Below are 19,168 nucleotides of genomic sequence, written 5' to 3'. Positions count from 1 at the left end.
CGGAATGTACACTTAATTCAGGAAACAATATATCAAAAATGCTTATTAATATGCATAAAGATATGAATAAAATTTTTTATGCATGAGATAAAAGTAAGATATTAAGAAAAATGGGTACTCAGAGAACCAAAAGAAATCTTTGACATTAAAATCTAATATTTACGTTAAAAGTTAAATATGAGCTAGAGGTAAAGTTGAGGAAATTTCCTAGAAACATGGCAAGTCAACAGGATATAAAATATGAGACAACATAAATGTCTCATAAGATCAATTCAGAAGGCCCAACACCTTACTAATAGTTATGAAAAGAGGACAAAGAACACAGAGAAAAGGAAATTACAAAAAACTAATGTAAGAAAACTTCCTTTAACTGAAGGATATGTATCTCTAAATTGAAAATGCCCCTCAAATGGTCAACACAATAAATGATTTAAAAAGGGCGGGGGCACCTGGGTAGCTCAGTTGTTAAGTGTCTGACTTTGGCTCAGGTCATGATCCCAGGGTCCTGGGATTGAGTCCCACATCGGGCCCTCTGCTAAGTAGTGAGCCTGCTTCTCCCTCTCCCACTTCCCCTGCTCATGTTCCCTCTCTCGTTATATCTCTCTGTCAAATAAATAAATAAAATCTTAAAAAAGAAAAAGACTCACATTGTAAACTAATGTGGAATGAGGAAAACCATAGGCTTACTATATACCAACCAATGAGAATCAGGATTTTAAAGAATTGACATTGGCTGATACAAAGCAATGAAATATATGTTTAAAATTCTGAGGATAAATGAATTTTAACTTAGAATTTTATACTCAGTCTAAATATGAAGAAACTATATTGCAGAATAAAAATATTTAAGGGCTTAGGTTACTTATTTTCTATTCACCCTTTATATGGAAATGTTTGGAGGATGCAGAAATAAGGGATTAATTAAGATAGAAGAACACATAGGATCTAGAAAACATAGTATTCAACTCCAGGGATCAGCTAAGAAAAGGCTTTGGAGGACAGGTCTTCAGGCTTACAGTATGACCATTTTTGATCATGGCAGGATGCTGGAGGACTCCAGGAGTAAAACTGAGAATGCACAATATGAATGCCTGACATATTCCCCAAGAGAAGCCCACCATAATTTTCTATTGTAATATACATGGGACAGTAATTGCCCCTCCTGCTGTGGAGATGTCAACTTTTTAAAAAAGAACCTGCATTTTTCAGTAGCATTGAAAATGTCAGGCTAGAAGTGGAATGCAGGTATCAGACTGAAAGCCTATGGCCTCTGACACCAATAATATGAATTTTAAAAGAGATGCCTATGTTTTTAGGCAAGAGTTAGTTCAGAAGTTTTGAGCAATGGAATTGCTTTGATATGTTCTCCTCTGGTTTTAGGTAATATTCCAGACGCAATATGGTGTAATGGTTAAGAGTGTGGAGTCTGGAGGGACTCCTGGGTGGCTCCGTTGGTTAAGCGGCTGTCTTCGGCTCAGGTCATGATCCCAGGGTCCTGGGATCGAGTCCCGCATCTAGGTCCTTGCTCAGCAGGGAGCCTGCTTCTCCCTCTGCCTGCAGCTCCCCCTGCTTGTACTCTTGCTCACTCTCTCTCACCTATGCTCTCTCTCTCTCTAGCAACTAAATAAATAAAATCTTAAAAAAAAAAAAAAGAGTGTGAAGTCTGGAGCTAGCCTGGCTGAGTTCAAATCCCAGTTCTAGCACTTCCTAGCTGAATGAACTTGGATGGGTTATCTGACCTCATTTTCTTCATTTGTAGAATAAAGACTCGTAATATCTATCTTACAGTTTGTTACACAGAACAAAGTAAGTGAAATACTTCAAACAGTACTCAGCACATAGTAGAAGTTTGATAATCATTAGTCATTTTAATATGATAATTGCTTTATATAAATAAAAGGTACAATCCATAAAGACATAATAACATTTATGAATTGTTATATATAAAATTGTTTATTAACAAATACAAAGTAAGAATTGTTAGAAATAAAAATAAATAAATAAAAATAATTACAATGGATCAACACAGATGAGGTAGAATAAAATTTAAATAAAGATATGGAGAAAATGAATGAAATACTTAATAGGTAGTATAACTTAGTAGCTGATAGTTTGGCTTAGACCTGGATTTGAGTTGTAGCTCTGCCCTTACCAGCAATGGGACCTCTGAGCCTCAGGTTTTTCTTTTTTCAAATTTTTATTTAAATTCTAGTTAGTTAACATATAATGTAATATTGGTTTCAGGAGTAGAATTTAATGATTCATCACTTACATATAATACCCAATGCTCATCATAACAGGTGCCCTCCTTAATACCCATCACCTGTTTAGCCCATCCCCTACCCACCTTCCTTCTATCAACCCTCAGTTTGTTCTCTAACATTAATAGTCTCTTATGATTTGCTTCCCCCTCTCTCTCTTTTTCCCCCTCCCATATGTTCATCTGTTTTGTTTCTTAAATTTCATATATGACTGAAATCATATGGTTTTTGTCTTTCTCTGACTTACTTATTTCGCTTAGCATAATACACTCTAGCTCCATCCACATTGTTGCAAATGGCAAGATTTCATTCTTTTCGATGGCTGAGTAGTATTCCATTGTATATATATACCACACTTTCTTTATCCATTCATCAGTTGATGGACATTTGGGCTCTTTCCATAATTTGGCTATTGTTGATCATTCTGCTAGGAATATCAGGGTGCATGTACCTCTTTGAATCTGTATTTTTTATCCTTTGGGTAAATACCTAGTAAAGCAATTGCTGGATCATAGGGTAATTCTATTTTTAACTTTTTGTGGAACCTCCTCCATACTGTTTTCCAGAGTGGCTGCACCAGTTTGCATTCCCACCAATAGTATAAGAGGGTTCCCCTTTCTCCACATCCTCACCAACATTTGTTGTTTCCTGACTTGTTAATTTTAGCCATTCTGACAGGTGTGAGGTGATATCTCATTGTGCTTTTGATTTGTATTTCCCTGATGACAAGTGATGTGGGGCATTTTTTCATGTGTCTATTGGCCATCTGATGTCTTCTTTGGCAAAATGCCTGTTCATGTCTGCTGCCCATTTCTTAACTGGATTATTTGTTTTTTGGGTGTTGAGTTTGATAAGTTCTTTATAGATTCTGGATACTAACCCTTTATCAGATATTTGAAAATATCTTCTCCCATCCCATAGGCTGCCTTTTAGTTTTGTTGGTTGTTTCCTTTTCTATGCAGAAGCTTTTTATCTTGATGAAGTCCCAATAGTTCTTTTTTGCTTTTGTTTCCCTTGCCTCTGGCAACATGTCAGAAGTTGCTACAGCCAAGGTCAAAGAGGTTGCTGCCTGTGTTCTCTAGGATTTTGATGGATTCCTGTCTCACATTTAGGTCTTTCATCTGTTTTGAATTTATTTTTGTATATGGTGTAAGACAGTGGTCCACTTTCATTCTTCTGCATGTTGCTGTCCAGTTTTCCCAACACCATCTGTTGAAGGGACTGTCTTTTTTCCATTGGATATCCTTTCCTACTTTGTTGAAGTTGTGGGTCCATTTCTGGGTTTTCACTTCTGTTCCCTTGATCTATATGTCTGTTTTTATGCCAGCACCATACTGTCTTGATGACTACAGCTTTGTAATATAACTTGAAGTCTGGAATGGTGATGCCTCCTGCTTTACTTTTCTTTTTCAGGATTGCTTTGGCTATTCAGGGTCATTTGTTGTTCTATAAAATCTTAGGATTGTTTGTTCTAGCTCTGTGAAAATTGCTGATGGTATTTTGATAGGGATTGCATTGAATATATAGATTGTTTTGGGTAGTGTAGATATTTTAACAATGTTTGTTCTTCCACTCCATGAGCATGGAATGTTTTTCCATTTCTTTATGTCTTTTTCATTTTCTTTCATATGTGTTCTGTAGTTTTTAGAGTACAGATCTTTTACCTCTTTGGTTAGGTTTATTCCTAGTTATCTTGTTGTTTTTGGTGCAATTATAAATGGGATTGGTTCTTTATATTTCTTTCTGCTGCTTCATTATTAGCAAATAGAAATGCAACAGATTTCTGTATGTTGATTACACCTTGTGATTTTGCTGAATTCATGTATTAGTTCTAACAACTTTTTGGTGGAATCTTTTGGGTTTTCTACGTAGATATCATGCCATCTGCAAATAGTGAAAGTTTGACTTCTTCCTTGCTGATTTGGATGCCTTTTATTTCTTTTTGTTGTCTGATTGCTGAGGCTAGGACTTCCAGTACTATGTTAAATAGTAATAGTGAGAGTGGACATCCCTGTCTTATTCCTGATCATAGAGGAAAAGCTCTCAGTTTTTGAGGATGATATTAGCTGTGGGTCTTTGGTATATGTGAACCTCAGTATCTGTGTCAAGAATTATAGTCAGGTCCTTGTTTATCCAAAGCCAATTGTTTTAAAACCAGCCTCACATATGACAAGGTTGGAATCATAGATGGTGATATCCAGGTACAGCAGTGAGGCACATAAAGTATAAGGAGTATGGACAGCATGAATGTTTAGGAGAGGTGGAGGAACCAAAGCTATGGGTGATGGTAAATGTATGATGGGTGATGGGAGAGGAGGGAGAACGAAGCACTGAATTTTGAAAAAGTGAACAGCATGATTCTTAAATTCTCATCTGTTGTGTTTAGCTTTTCTGGTTTTCTTTTTACATTTTCTCAGACTTGGTATTTGATTTGGTTTGTTTTTAGAGCAATAAGCCCATTATGATCATGGAATTCTGGGTCGGCTGGTTTGACACATGGGGAGGTGAACATATGGTTGGTAATCCTGAGGGTAAGTGTTTTGCAGTGTTGAACCCCAAGTAGAGGTGGTCCTGAGTCATGGATCATTCATACATTTCTTTTCTAATTAATTAGCTCATTCAGCCATAACTATTCATTCAATACCTATATGTACTTGGCTAGGTTTGAGTGTATACTGATGAATAAAAATGACCTGGTTCCTACCCCCAGGGAGCTTGTTATTTAGTAGAGTTGACAGATAATTAAGAAGTAAATCAAGGGTTCCACATCTAACAAGTGCTTTGAAGCAAACAAACAGATGCAGTGACAGAAAAGACAGGGACAGGCCTGCAGAGGTGAGGCAAGGTGGTCATGGAAAGGGTCTTGGAAAGGCAACATCTCTGAAGAAGGGAATGCATTTGCTAAAAGTCTTAATAATCTCTGGTAAATGCACAGGCCACTGCTCTGGTGTTGTCAACTAAGTGGTAGTCATTGTCAGGAAACAACATGCAATGATGGTTGAAAGCATGGATCCTGCAGCCAAAGAGATCAGGATTTCAATCTCAGCTCTACTAGTCTGCATGACTAGCTGCATGATCCAAGACAGCTTTCCTTGTCTGCTAAGTCTCAGTGTCCTCATCGAAAACAGGAATTATCATGTAACCTACCTCATAGGGTTGTTGTGAGGATTAAATGCGGTAAACGATTCAGAACAGTGCCTGACAGATGTTGACTTAATAAAAGTATTTTGCTACTAAATATATTCTGCTGTCAATACTATGAAAATAAGCTCCCTTGTACCAGAAGTAAAGCAAACCAATGAAAAATACCGGGTAACTTAGGAAAGCCTGCTTGGGCTGAAACAAAACAAAACCCAACACCAACAAACAAGTTTTATCGCTTTTGTGTCAGGCACTATGGTATGTTTCTTATTTATATTCTTTCATCAGTCCTGTGAGGTAGTAGGAATTAGGACTTTCATTTAACAGATAAAGAAGCAGAGGCTCTGAGAGAAAAATAGGCCGTTCAAGTTAATGCAAGTAGTAAAGAGCACAGCCAGAATTGAATCCCATATATGACTACCTTTTAACAAACTCCCTATGATGGCAAGTGGAAAGTTGATCATACCTGTTAAAATCATGGTGAAAAAATAAGAGTTCCTCTGGCTAAAGATTGGGAACAGCTACTTGTGGACTATTGCAGTGGTTTTATATTACCCTAGAAGGGAGTAATGAGATTATACTAATTATTTGTATAATTTCAAAAAATTTAATGAACATTAGATATTTAAGTGACATAAGGGTTTTAGGCTATTATTTAATAGATATAACATGGAGCCAAAATTATGTCCATACTCTGGGGAAAATAATTTTAAAAAGGCTCTTGATATTGATAAGACTTGGTTTCCTGGAATAGTTTGGCCAATTCCACCTATTTTCTGGTTAGAATCTCAGTGGAGGTTGAAACACAAAACAGTTAAGTTGATCATGGGGTGGGGTTGAGAATAAGATTTCATCAGAGACTTCTGTCTTAATTTTTAATTTTCCCTGTGTTCTTGTCTTCCTCCTTTACAGATGTTGAGGAAACTGTGTCCAAATTTATCACATCAGAGATCTCCTTCAATGTATATATGTTCCACGGTGGAACCAACTTTGGTTTCATGAATGGGGCCACATATTTTGGGAGGCACAGAGCTGTTGTCACTAGCTATGGCAAGTGCTTGCTGGTATGGTCACCTTCCAGCATAAGTCGTACTGGAGCTTTACAGAGGAGGCTCCAAAAGCACGTTCTGAACATCATGGAATTCTTGACTTATAACCTATGCTGAGCATTCAGGATATTCCTATCTATTTTCCTTTCTTCTGTGATGTTCATAATGCCCCCAACAGGCTGTCATTGCAGTAGATGGGGTGCCTCAGACCTAGAGCCCTGCTTCACTCATCGTATATACTGACCCCTTGACTTGAACCTTCTAAGACACACAGAATACAAATGGTGGTTGCCAGCACTGATAGACATACCTAGGCAATCCAGATTGAGGGAAGAAAAGGGTGTACATTGGAAAGTAAAACAGAAGGATGAGTCCAGTGCTTGGCAGCCTCAGATCCCCAGGAAGGGCTGTGGGGAGTGTTCCCAGAGTGGCATAACACACCCTCCCCCCAACACACACACACACAGCTGGGATGCACTGGTCCAGGGGGTGGGGAAGATGTATCTTCTATCTCCCTCTGGTAGCCTTGGCCCATCTCATGCCAGCAGTGCTGAAACAGGGTCTGTTGTGGATGATTGCCTGGTCAGTGACAACACTCTGGTGTCTTGCAGACTATGATGCTGTGCTGACAGAGGCTGGGGATTACACAGAAAAATATTTCAAGCTTCGAAGACTCTTTAGATCTGTCTTAGGTACTCAGCAATCATTTTAATTTGAGGGATGGCTCTCCTCATGAAGTGGAAGGGTGAGGGAAGGGAAAGTTCCCCCATGGGCAAAAGCTTGGAGCCTTAAGGCCAAGGGCAACCTTAAGTTCAAATCCCAGTTTTCCCACTTAAAAGATGAGTGGCTTTGCTTGAGTGTTTCAAGCCCCTGAAGCCTATTTCTTCACTGAAATATGAAGACAATGATATTCATCTCCTATAATGACTGTGAAGATTAAGTATGTTACTATTTGTAGAGCTCTTAGTATGATGGCATGGAACCCTCACATACAATAGCAAAAGCCATCCTATTTAGTTTTATTTATTTAAATAAAGTTAATAATCTACTATGTGCTAGAAAGTGAGCATTGTCAGAGGCACAAGGCAGAGTTCTTGCTCCCTGAGAGCCCTCAGTCCATATGACCAACATTACTTTATAGCTATCCATGCATACAAAACTCGTTCCAATTTAGTTATTTCCAGTTTCTTATCACTCTTGGAGAAGTATACACATATGCTAGGATAGAACCCATTTCTCTTGTTGGCTCTGGGATATGAGAGTTCATGGGTAGGGATGGGGAAATTTGGAGAAGGCAGTAGTTATTTCAGGCACTTTTTGCCCCATGGCTTGTTTTCATTTCAGCGATGCCTCTGCCTGCTTTACCCAAGCTCATTCCCAAGGCTAAGTATCCTTCTGTGAAACCATCCCTTTACTTGCCACTGTGGGATGTCCTACAGTACTTAAATGAGGTGAGTATTATCTGGCACTGGAATGGGGGGTTGGCTATTGGGAGCATGGGGGAGAAGGCTTTAGGCCACAGAGTAGAGATTCCTTCAAGGACTTTTTATTGGGAAGGGTGAAAATAAATCTTTTAGATTTTGTCCAAATTTAGAACTATGGGGTAAGAACCACAAACTTTTTCCCTGGGTAGACTATAAAGGGGTTTGAACTTGAAGAATGAGTGGGGGTGGGGGAAAGCAGGATATTAGAGGATCCTCTTTCTCTGCTCAGATGAACCATCTGGTAGATGCTCTTAGGTGGGGCTGCATGATCCATATGGGAAAGACTGAGAGCCAGGAACCCATAAAACTGAGCTTCTGACTCTTCTTCACCATCAAATAGGCCAAATCACTGAACTTTTATATGTCCATATTCTCCCTTTAAAATTAGACTACCTGTTCTATTTTGAAGAAAAGGTGAAAATTGTTTGAAAAATGTTGACTCTTGAATTCATATTAGCTTCATCTCTGCTATCACTGTTTTATATAAATATAGTTATTGGCACATTGTAGATGCTAACTAAAGTTTGCTTTAGTGCATAATTCTTATTTGACTTCAGTTATGTTAAAATACAATTTATTCACTTCATTAATTCTCATGATTACAACAATTGTTCCCTCTACAATGCTCCTGTTATCCCCTGAGTTTCCTGGTCAGTGCAGATGATGCAATTATCATATAGCACTTGTTTTAGTATTTCTTATCCAAAGAACCGTTGGGGACCATTAGGAGGTACAACAAAAAATGACAAGGGCCTAAGGAAGAAGGATCCCAATTTCTCATCACCCTGGCTCATGTCTCTCTCATAGCCAGTTATATCTAATACACCAGTCAACATGGAGAACCTCCCTATAAACAGTGGAAATGGCCAGTCCTATGGATTCGTGCTTTATGAGACTTCCATCTGCTCTGGAGGTTCTCTCCACGCTAATGTTCAAGATACAGCACAGGTAGGTGTCAACAGGCTATCTATGAAGGTAAGCAGAACCTGAACCTGACTCTGTTATTGGGGAGAGTAGTCATTGGTCAACTTTACTATAGGTGGTATTTTCAAGCACCTACTATTTGTGAGGCTTTGGGAATATAAAGTCAAACCAAAGAGACTTGTTTTTGGCTTTATCACAACTTAAGCCTATGAGGTCCTCCCGTTCAGCTTCTAGCCATCTGTGATCACCAAGGCTAGTGTCTTCCTTCAAAATGACCTGCTTCCTAAACCAGAGCCTCTCTTCTTTCTTCAGGTGGGCCTGTAAGTCTGATGCTGGCTCTTCTTTTGCAGGTGTTTTTGAATGAGATAAGTTTAGGACTTCTGGATGATCATACTAAGGAGTTGAATATTCCTAAAATCAAGGTATGTGATTCAAGAGTCTGGGTGCTTCCCTAGACCTCTGACTCAAATGCAAGCATAGCCTGGTCCTGAGATAGACTACCTCCTTCCTCTGTTACTGCCCTTTGGTATTACTTCTCACTTGGGGTTCCATCAACAAGTACTTAGGGCTATAAACGTAACTGCATCTCCCAGGGCCAGGCGTAGCAGAGTTGCAACATACATGCTTCAGTGTAAATGGAACTTTAGGACCCATTAGGCCCTGAGTCAAACATCAGCCCCTGGTTGGGCCTCTGATCAAAGGTGCACAGCTGAGTCTCTCTGCCTTTCCTAAGGCAGACCAGCAAATGAAAGGGAAGATTGCATTTGGAACAGGAACACAAAGGGTCCTTATGAGAGAGGAGGACTGCTGCACTCTGGAGCCCCCTTTTCTCCCATTTGCTTGTCTTTCCATCTGGGACTCAGAGAAAAGAATGGGTTCTAGCGTAAAAACTCTGTGAGGCCATGTAGTCTCTGTGAACTGGTCTATCCCAAGCAGGAATGCCAACTTCCTTCTTTTTTCTTTCTTTTTTTTTTTCCTTTTTTTTTTTTTTTTTTTTTTAGGAATGTCGACTTCTAAGGATCCTGGTAGAGAATCAAGGACGAGTCAATTTTTCATGGAAAATTCAAGATCAGCGGAAAGGTAGAAAATAGGCTGTAATCTCTTTTTGTGGTTACTTGGATCCTAAGACTGGGGCAATGTGCAGTTGGGAGGAGAAAATGAGCCCCTTGAGCAGTGGGATACCTAGGTCCCAGGACCAAAGACTCCCTCTCCTTTGTCCTGCCTTCTTCAGGTCTCCTGGGTAGAAAAGCAGAACAGTTAGATTGGGCCCTGGCCTATTGTAGAGCAGGGTCCAGTCTCCCACTGGGAATTTCAGAGAAAGTTCTGATACTAAGTGGGAAGCTTTCTTAGTAATATGGAACCATACAACAGGAAACTTTTGGTCATAGCAGGTCAGACAACTGTTTGCCCTCCTGGCTGATTCCTTGTCACAGGCATATACAGTCAGCATTTCTTTATCCCAGACACTGGAGAATGTCCAGTCCCTGTCCATATTTTTTCCTACCCTCACCTGCAGGATTAACTGGATCAGTTACCATCAATAACGTTCCCCTAAATGGTTTTGTTATCTATTCTCTGGAAATGACAATGAGCTTCTTTGAAAGGTATGTTCCTCCTTACACCCAATAAGCACTTGGAAGGATCAGGGGGCTTACAGATGTCAAACTCTTTACTTTGCAGATTAAAAGCTAAGATTTGGAGAACTGAAATGATTTACCCAAGATTATAGAGTGCTTTGGGGTCAGGACTAGAACCCCAGAACAAGTCTTCTGACTCCTGATTTTAATGCTTCTAGTCTAATATATCTCCCTGGATCAGAATCCTAGTCCCTGGGTGGGGAAATCTAGGTGTTGGCACTAGAGTGGAGAAGGGGTCTTTTCTCTTCTTCAAGGCTCTGTTCTTCCTCCAGGCTCCGCTTTGCCACTTGGAGGCCTGTCCCAAAGAGCTATTTGGGCCCTGCCTTCTACCTTGGTACCTTGAAGGTTGACTCTTCACCCAAGGACACCTTCCTGAGTCTACTGGTAGGTGAGCTGCCCTCATCTGTTCTGGTGTCCCAACCACTTCTTCTTTTCAAAAGAGTTTTAAAGCAAAGCCATAGCGTTCCTGGCAGGAATGTCTCCCCATTTTCCTTCTTTTTCTCTTCCTCATTTCTAATAAGACTTCCAACATTTCTCAGTCTTCCTAATGTATCATTATTTAAAAAATAATAAATCAAAACACAATGGAAAACCTGAAATAATAAGATAGAGAGAGCAAATGATGGAGTTTCTCCTTCCAACACACCCTCCATTCCAATTCCTTTCTACTTTTCAGAACTAAACACTACCACACTACCCATGTCACTGGACCAAAGTGGCTGCTCCTTGCTGAGTTATAGACAGACTACACCAAATGGAGTTGCCTCACAAGTCATTTATTTATACAAACAAGGAGATTGTGGGGAATAATTTTCAAAGTTCTGTCTCCCTGAAGATGGGAAAGCAGACCCTTTTATTAGGGCTTGGGATGAATATTTAGAAGGGGATTTTAACATCATCATGAGGCTGAGGTCACTTCTGGCACTTTCTGGTTCATCTGCACAGATGTGGCCCTCAAATGTTTCTTTTTCTATTCTGGCAGTCCATTGGTTCCTTTTTTTTTTTATTCTTATGTTAATCCCCATACATTACATCATTAATTTTTGATGTAGCATTCCATGATTCGTTGTTTGTGCATAACACCCAGTGCTCCATGCAGAACATGCCCTCCTCAATACCCACCACCAGGCTAACCCATCCTCCCACCCCTCTCCCCTCTAGAACCCTCAGTTTGTTTTTCAGAGTCCATCGTCTCTCATGGTTTGTCTACCCCTCCGATTTCCCCCGCTTCACTCTTCCCCTCCCGCTACTCTCTTCTTCTTCTTCTTTTTTTTTTTTCTTAACATATATTGCATTATTTGTTTCAGAGGTACAGATCTGAGATTCAAAAGTCTTGCACAATTCACAGCGCTTACCATTGGTTCCTTTCTAAAAGGTAAAATCAACAGCTAGGCAGAAGCCTCTAGGAGTTTAGTTCCTAAAAGATAACATTGACAGGCAGAAGCTTCTACTAGAAATTTCCTGAATTCAGGGGGTTAGGCTGGTGACACCAACAGTTTGTGGGATTTCATATATAACTTTGCCTAAACATATACACAATTACTTTTTACACTAATGGGTTCACTCCCTAAATTATATTCTGCAACTTGCTTTTTAAAAATACTATACCTCGTATAGCTTTTTATATATAAACACACATAGTGACAAACATGCACATAATAAATGCACAATTCAATAAACTATCACAAAGTGAACACCATGTACTTCTTTTGAGATGAAAAAAATAAAATATTGTCAGCACCCCTCCCAATCACTGTCTCTCCTTGTCCCTAAAAGTGAAACATTATCTTGACTTCTAACACTCCAATTCAGTGCTTCCTCTTTTACTTCATGTAAATTGAATTGTATAGCATCTTTTTTCATGTGGCTTCTTTTTTGCTAAGATTCAACCATTAAGTGATGTTGTGGTGATTTATTCATTTTCACTATTGTATGGGGTTCCATTTCATAAAATACCATACTTTATTTAACCATCCTACTGCTGATAGACATTTGTATTATTTCCAGTGTTTGGCTATTATAAATATTAAGACTTCTTTTGTGTTTATGTTTGTGACTGAGACAGCTTTGTCATGTTTTGGTACCACGTTTTAAGACCCCCATAAATGATTTGGGAAGTAGAGTCTGTGTAAGCCTGGTATTACTTACGTGTTTGGTAGATTTTACTAGTGAAGCTATTTAGGGTTGGCTTTTTCTTTGTGGGAAAGTTTGTAAGTGTGGATTAAATTCCTTCAAAATTAAAGTACTAGTCAGATTTTGTTTCTTTAAAAGTTAATTTTAGGGGGGCGCCTGGGTAGCTCAGTCGGTAAAGCATCTGCCTTTAGCTCGGGTCATGATCCCAGGGTCCTGGGATTGAGCCCCATGTCTGGCCCCTGCTCAGCGGGGAGCCTGCTTCTCTCTCTCCCTCTGTCCCTCCCCCCCCCCGCTCGTTCTCTCTCAAATAAATAAATAAAATCTTAAAAAAAAAAAGTTAATTTTAGGGGCGCCTGGGTGGCTCAGTCGGTTAAGTGTCTGCCTTCGGCTCAGGTCATGTTCCTAAGGTCCTGGGATCGAGCGCTGCATCGGGCTCCCTGCTCAGCGGGGAGTCTGCTTCTCTCTCTCCCTCTGCCCCTCTCTCTCCCTCTGCCCCTCCCCCTGATTCGTGCTCTCTCTCTCAAATAAATAAATAAAATCTTTTAAAAAAAAGGTTAGTTTTAATAAAATTTATTTTTCTGGGAATTTTTCCATTTCCTTTGAATTTTCAATGTGTTATGTTTAAATTGTTCATTTTTAATGTTTAGGTCATCTGTAGTAATGTCTCTTTTTGTTTTGATAAGTTTCATCAGAACATTACCAAATTATTAATCTTTCAAAGAATCAATGGTTGGCTGTGACTTTTACCATATTATATAGTTTTTTTCTGTTTCATTTCTGCCATTTCTTTATTATTATTATTCATATTATTTTGTTTTTTTGTGAAATCCTGCACTATCTTTGCAAATTTTTTATAGATCTGAAACTATTTTAAAATAAAAATATATTAAACATTTTAGTATGTTTCTAATACATATTATTTTAATTGTTCAACTTTTTAAAAAAGATTTTGTTTATTTATTTGAGAGAGAGAGATAGAGCACAAGTCGGGAGGAGGGTCAGAGGAGAGCGAGAGGGAGAAGCAGAGTCTGCTGATCAGGGAGCCTGACATAGGGCTCAATCCCAGGACCCCAAGATCATGACCTGAGCCAAAGGCAGATGCTTAACTGAATGAGCCACCCAGGTGCCCCACAACTTTTAAATACTAATAATTTCCCCTATCATGTAGTCCTATTATTTTGCATTTTAAAGTTTTTTATTCAAGTATAATTAACATCATGTTATATTAGTTTCAGGTGTACAATATAGTGATTCAGCAATTGTATACATTGGTGCTCATCAATATAAGTGTACTCACAGTCTCTTTTATCTATTTCACCCATCCCTCTACCCACTTCCCTTCTGTCAACCACTAGTTTGTTCTCTGTATGTAAGAGTCTGTTTTTTCATTTGTCTCTTTTTTCATTTGTTCGTTTGTTTTGTTTCTTAAATTCCACATATGAGTGAAATCACATGGTATTTGTCTTTCTCTGTCTGACTTATTTCACATAGCACTTAGGTCCTCTAGGTCCATCCATATTGTTGCAAATGGCAAGGTTTCATTCTTTTTTGTGGTTGAGTAATATTCTATTGTGTGTGTATATATATATATACACACAAACACACACACACACACACCACATCTTCTTTATCCATTCATCTCTCCATGGACACTTGGGTTGCTTCCATATTTGCTAATATAAATAATGCTGTAATAAACAGAGGTACATATATCTTTTTATTTATTTATTTATTTTTTACATTTTTAAAATTTTATTATGTTAATCACCATACATTACATCATTAGTTTTTGATGTAGTGTTCCATGATTCATTGTTTGCATATAACACCCAGTGCTCCATTCAGTACATGCCCTCTTTAATACCCATCACCAGGCTAACCCATCCCCCCACCCCCCTCCCCTCTAGAACCCTCAGTTTGTTTCTCAGAGTCCATAGTCTCTCATGGTTCGTCTCCCCCTCTGATTCCCCCCCTTCATTTTTCCCTTCCTGCTATCTTTTTCTTTCTTTTTTTTTTTTTTTAACATATAATGTATTATTTGTTTCAGAGGTACATATATCTTTTTGAATTAATGTTTTTGTTTTCTTTGGGTATATACACAGTAGTGGAATTATTGGATCATATGGTAATCCTATTTTAAATTTTTGAGGAACCTCCATAATGTTTTCCACAGTAGCTGTGCCAGTTTGCATTCCCACCAACAGCGCATGAGGGTTCCATTTTCACATCCTTGCCAACACTTACTATATCTTGTTTGTTTATTTGATACTAGCCACTCTGAAGGTGTATTTTGTTTATTCTACTTTTTATCTTAGGAGTTATCTTCTTTCTTTTTGTAATTTCTTGAGATGGGTGCTTAGATAACTGACTTTTAGTCTTTACTCTTTTTAACATATGAATTTAGGTGATTTTTCATTTAACTATGAATTTGGTTGTATCCCATAAGTTTAAAACATTTATTGAGGTGAAATTTACATTAACATAAAATTAATCATTTTAAAGTGAACAATCCAGAGGTATTTGGTACATTTACAATGAATGCAACTCTTCCTTATATCTAGTTCCAAAACAGTTTTATAACTCTAACAGGAAACCCTGTACCCATTAAGCACTTACTTCCCATCTTCCCTTCCCCTCAGCCCCTGACAAACAATAATTTTCTTCCTGTGTCTATGGAATTGCCTATTCTGGATATATACTCCATGTTTTTATATGTTTTATTTTCATCACCAATCAATTCAAATATGTTACGAATTTCCTCATGATTTTTGCTTTGGCCTCTGTGTTATTTAGAAGTGTACATGTTTCTTATTTTCCAAATATTTGGATACTTTATAGTAATTTTTTTTGTTATCAATTTCTTGTTTGCACTGTGGTCTGAGAGCTTTAAAATATAACGTTTGTTTAGTCCAATATAGGATCAAAGTTATAAAGATTATTATGTATACTTGAAAGAATAGGTATATTCTGCATGTATTAGATCAATGTTCTATATATGTCAATGAGTTCAACTTTGTTAATTACCTTATTTTAAATGTTTTATGTCTTTAGTGAATCCTGTTTGCTTTATCTATTAGCTATTGAAACATTGTTTGAAAATTTTCCATTATGGTTTTAAATTTTATTTCTCCTGTTATTTCATCAATTTTGCTTATATATTCTGAATCTATACTTTAGCTTTTCTATATATCATTATCACTCAGAGTAGATTAAGAATTTTATTATCAGGAGATGGTTCCTCTTTATCTCTAATAGTGCTTCTTGCCTTAATGTCAAATTTTTCTGATATTAATAGAGCTATAGTAACTTCCTTTCGCTTAAGGTTTATCTATTTTATCTTTTTCTGTTATTCTTTTATTTTTACAATTCCTTTATATTTCAGAAAGTTTTCTTATAAATATCATATAACTGCTTTATTTAATGTCCAGCAATCTTTGTTTTTTAACTGGAGCATTTCAGAGGCTCCAATTTTATGTTAGAACCATTTTGTTATATCTCCTTTTGTCTCTTCCTGTCTTGTCTGTTTCTCATTCTTCTTTTCTCTGAGCTTAATTTTGAAAACTTTCTTTCCTATTATTCACTTTATTAATTCTATATTTAGCTATATTCTCTATTTAGTTGTATCTAGTCTGCTATTCAAAACATCTGTTAAATTATTAATTTTAATTATTACATTTTTTAATTTTAGAATTTTCATTCTCTAACTTTAGACTTTTTTATAGTTTCCATTTCTCTGTCAAAATTTTAGCTCTTGTCTTTGATCCCTAAGAGCATACTAATAGGCAATTCTTTTAAAGCCTGAGACTTATAAATCCATTATCTGCATCACCTGTGCATCTATTTTTATTGTCTGTTGTTCCTTGTATTTTTTTTTTATTATATTGTATTCCCCACCCCCATCTGCTTGATTTTTTTGAGTTCCAAAAATTATATATGAAAAATGCTAGAAATAACTTAAAGCCTAAGATGATGTCAGAGAATTTACATCCATCTCTGGAGTTGATTAAGTGCACTAGTAATCACCTTACTACAATTATGAGGATGGAAATGATTTGAATCAAGGCTTCTATACAATGGCCAGACTATTTCTAATTGACTCTTCTCCTTGGGTATAGGCCCTCAGGATCACAACCCACAATGTAAATTATTTAATAAGGTTCCTTGGTATTCAGTTTTTGTTCCCTAAGCTTGTGAAGCTATAAAATGTTCTGCTCAGCTTCTCAGCCATCTCTTCCCAAATAAGCAGATGCCTCTATTGGAAAAACTTTCTCAATGTCTTCTTGTCTCTCAGTTTTCTTTGCCTAGATCTTGGTCCTGTCACTCATCATTGTATTGCAAGCAGATTTTTAAAAATGTATAGCTTTTATAATGGTTCTTAGAATTAGCATTCATCTTTATTACCTAATACTTATCTCTGGAAACAGAACAACTGTTTTTAAAAAACCATAGCATTATATATCATGGGTCAGGAACAACAGTAGCATTAGCATTAAAGGTTTGGTTCATGTTTTTCTGTCATCCCTACACCAGCTACAGCTTAGTAGAGTTTCTAGAATATCCCATTCTAAACTCACTGCCACTTTCAGTGCCACAAAGCATTGAGTCTTGCTCTCACTCCCAAAAGTGCCTTAGGTTTTACCTTGCCAGTGTGAATCTGTTCCTATGTCTTAAGACTCCATTCCTTCCAGACCTGGAATTCTGGATTTGCATTCATCAATGGACGTAACCTTGGGCGATATTCAATTATTGGACCTCAGGAAACACTTTACCTTCCTGGTGCTTGGCTCCATCCAGAAGACAATGAGGTGAGTCATCCCTACCCCTGCTTTTATGTTTCATAAACGTTGAGATCTGCCTTCATCCCCAAAATTCAATTCAGTGTCGTTCTCATCCTATACTGAATAGGCTTACACTTTCTTACTGTCAGACTTTCTTTTCTCCCTAGATCATCCTGTTTGAGAAAAGGAAGAGTGGTTCATACATACAAACTACAAATGAACCCATGCTGTAAGACTGTGTTATAATACATTTCTAGGATTGTTAGAGTTCATCTACAAGCATTTTTTTTAGTAGGAAGATTTATGTTGAGAATATCAGTGTTGCCTACAATAGCAAAAATGTAAAAATAACCTAAAAAATAAAAAAGGAAATTGTTATGAATATTATAGTATATCCATATGATGCCTATTTTTAGGCTTTAAAAAGTCTTCAAAATATTTAATGACTGATTTACCTAAATGCCTAATCCTTAGCATATTCTCATTCTCTAATCAAATGTGCCTTTAGGCAGATATGAATAAAATAATAACAAATTTTATTTCTGACTCTTCATATTCAGTTGGAAGGGAGAAAAGAGACTCTGGCTTAAGAGAGAGTAAGGATTACTGCTCTCTCTATGCCAGAGAAAGTACCGTATATGCTGATTGGCAAATTCCTAGTGTGTGTGTGTGTGTGTGTGTGTGTGTGTGTGTGTGTAAAAGGGAGGGAATACAAGGTGCCATGAACAATGTCTTCAGACATTTACCTACAGTCTGCGTGTCTCCAAGGTGCCTTTATGGGTCATATGAATCAGAGAAGGTATAGCAATTTGGTTGCTTGTTTCTGACAGGTATGACAGCAAAGCCTGGCATGGAGCACTCTGTGTCTTACTATTCCTCAACTATCTGGATATAGTCAAGGCTCTTACTGATAGTGGACAAATATTAGTCAAATGAACTTCCTCAAATGACACCATTGGAAATGAATCACATTTTTATAATCAAATTATATCACATGACCTAAATTTGAACCATTGCACTATAACAAGATCTTATCACCTAGTTAGATATGGTGCCTAGGAGCTTCAACAAATTTAGCAAATAATCTGATGTCAAAAGGGAAGAAGGAAACTTCCTGCTTGGGATGAGGACTAAGGAGTCAGATGATCTTCTCTCCCACTAGTCTGAATGTTTGGCTCACTGAAGGAGAATTTTATCATGCACCCACACAATTTCTACATAAAACTTTATTCTCTGGGGCTATAACTCAAACCCATAAAATCTAGGGATAAACTATAGATCAAGGGAGAAAAACAGAAATAATAATCCTGAAGATCATATGTATGTATTATATTTCAGGTAATATATATGTTATTTTTAATCTTAGCAACAATGCAGCTTTTCCACTTTGTAGATGGAGAAACCAAGGTTCAAAGAGATGTTTGAATACATGTCTCTCTGATTTATATCTCTTCTTGTTATTATACCTCAGCTCCATACATGTGTCATTTTTTTATGAATGCAACAATACTATCCAGAAGATGTAATGTTGTTTTCAGTGTGCTTAGAGAAAAGGGCTCACAGCTTAGAACTCTTTACCCAGCAACACTGTCCTTCATGAAAAACAAAGCAAAAGAACACAAAATATAGACCTTACAGACAAACAAGGGCCAAAAGATTTTATATCATCAAAAGATCCATGTGCTAAAGGGAATTCTGAGGCAGCCTTTCTTAACTGAGATTCTGTAAGATAACACCTTACAGAAAATATTTACAGTGATT

The 19,168-nt window shown here is 37.5% G+C and overlaps 1 protein-coding gene across 1 annotated transcript in view; it reads left to right on the top strand.

Annotated features, from left to right (window-relative positions):
* The window catches only part of LOC123856553 (beta-galactosidase-1-like protein 3), a 59,565-nt gene extending 41,784 nt beyond the window's left edge, over positions 1-17,781 (top strand). The window contains 12 exon segments of the mRNA XM_064575860.1: positions 3,589-3,642; positions 4,717-4,792; positions 6,315-6,452; positions 7,063-7,143; positions 7,796-7,902; positions 8,743-8,883; positions 9,210-9,281; positions 9,861-9,939; positions 10,376-10,463; positions 10,769-10,880; positions 17,318-17,434; positions 17,575-17,781. Of these exon segments, the coding sequence (XP_064431930.1) occupies positions 3,589-3,642; positions 4,717-4,792; positions 6,315-6,452; positions 7,063-7,143; positions 7,796-7,902; positions 8,743-8,883; positions 9,210-9,281; positions 9,861-9,939; positions 10,376-10,463; positions 10,769-10,880; positions 17,318-17,434; positions 17,575-17,640 (1,131 nt within the window). The 3' untranslated portion in view covers positions 17,641-17,781.
* The last annotated feature ends 1,387 nt before the right edge of the window (positions 17,782-19,168 follow it).

Source organism: Mirounga angustirostris, unplaced genomic scaffold (assembly GCF_029215605.1).
Source record: "Mirounga angustirostris isolate CCGP_5_RB_7025 unplaced genomic scaffold, mMirAng1.0.hap1 SCAF_13, whole genome shotgun sequence".
Taxonomy (NCBI): Eukaryota; Metazoa; Chordata; class Mammalia; order Carnivora; family Phocidae; genus Mirounga; species Mirounga angustirostris.
This window is presented reverse-complemented; position numbering and strand designations above follow the sequence as displayed.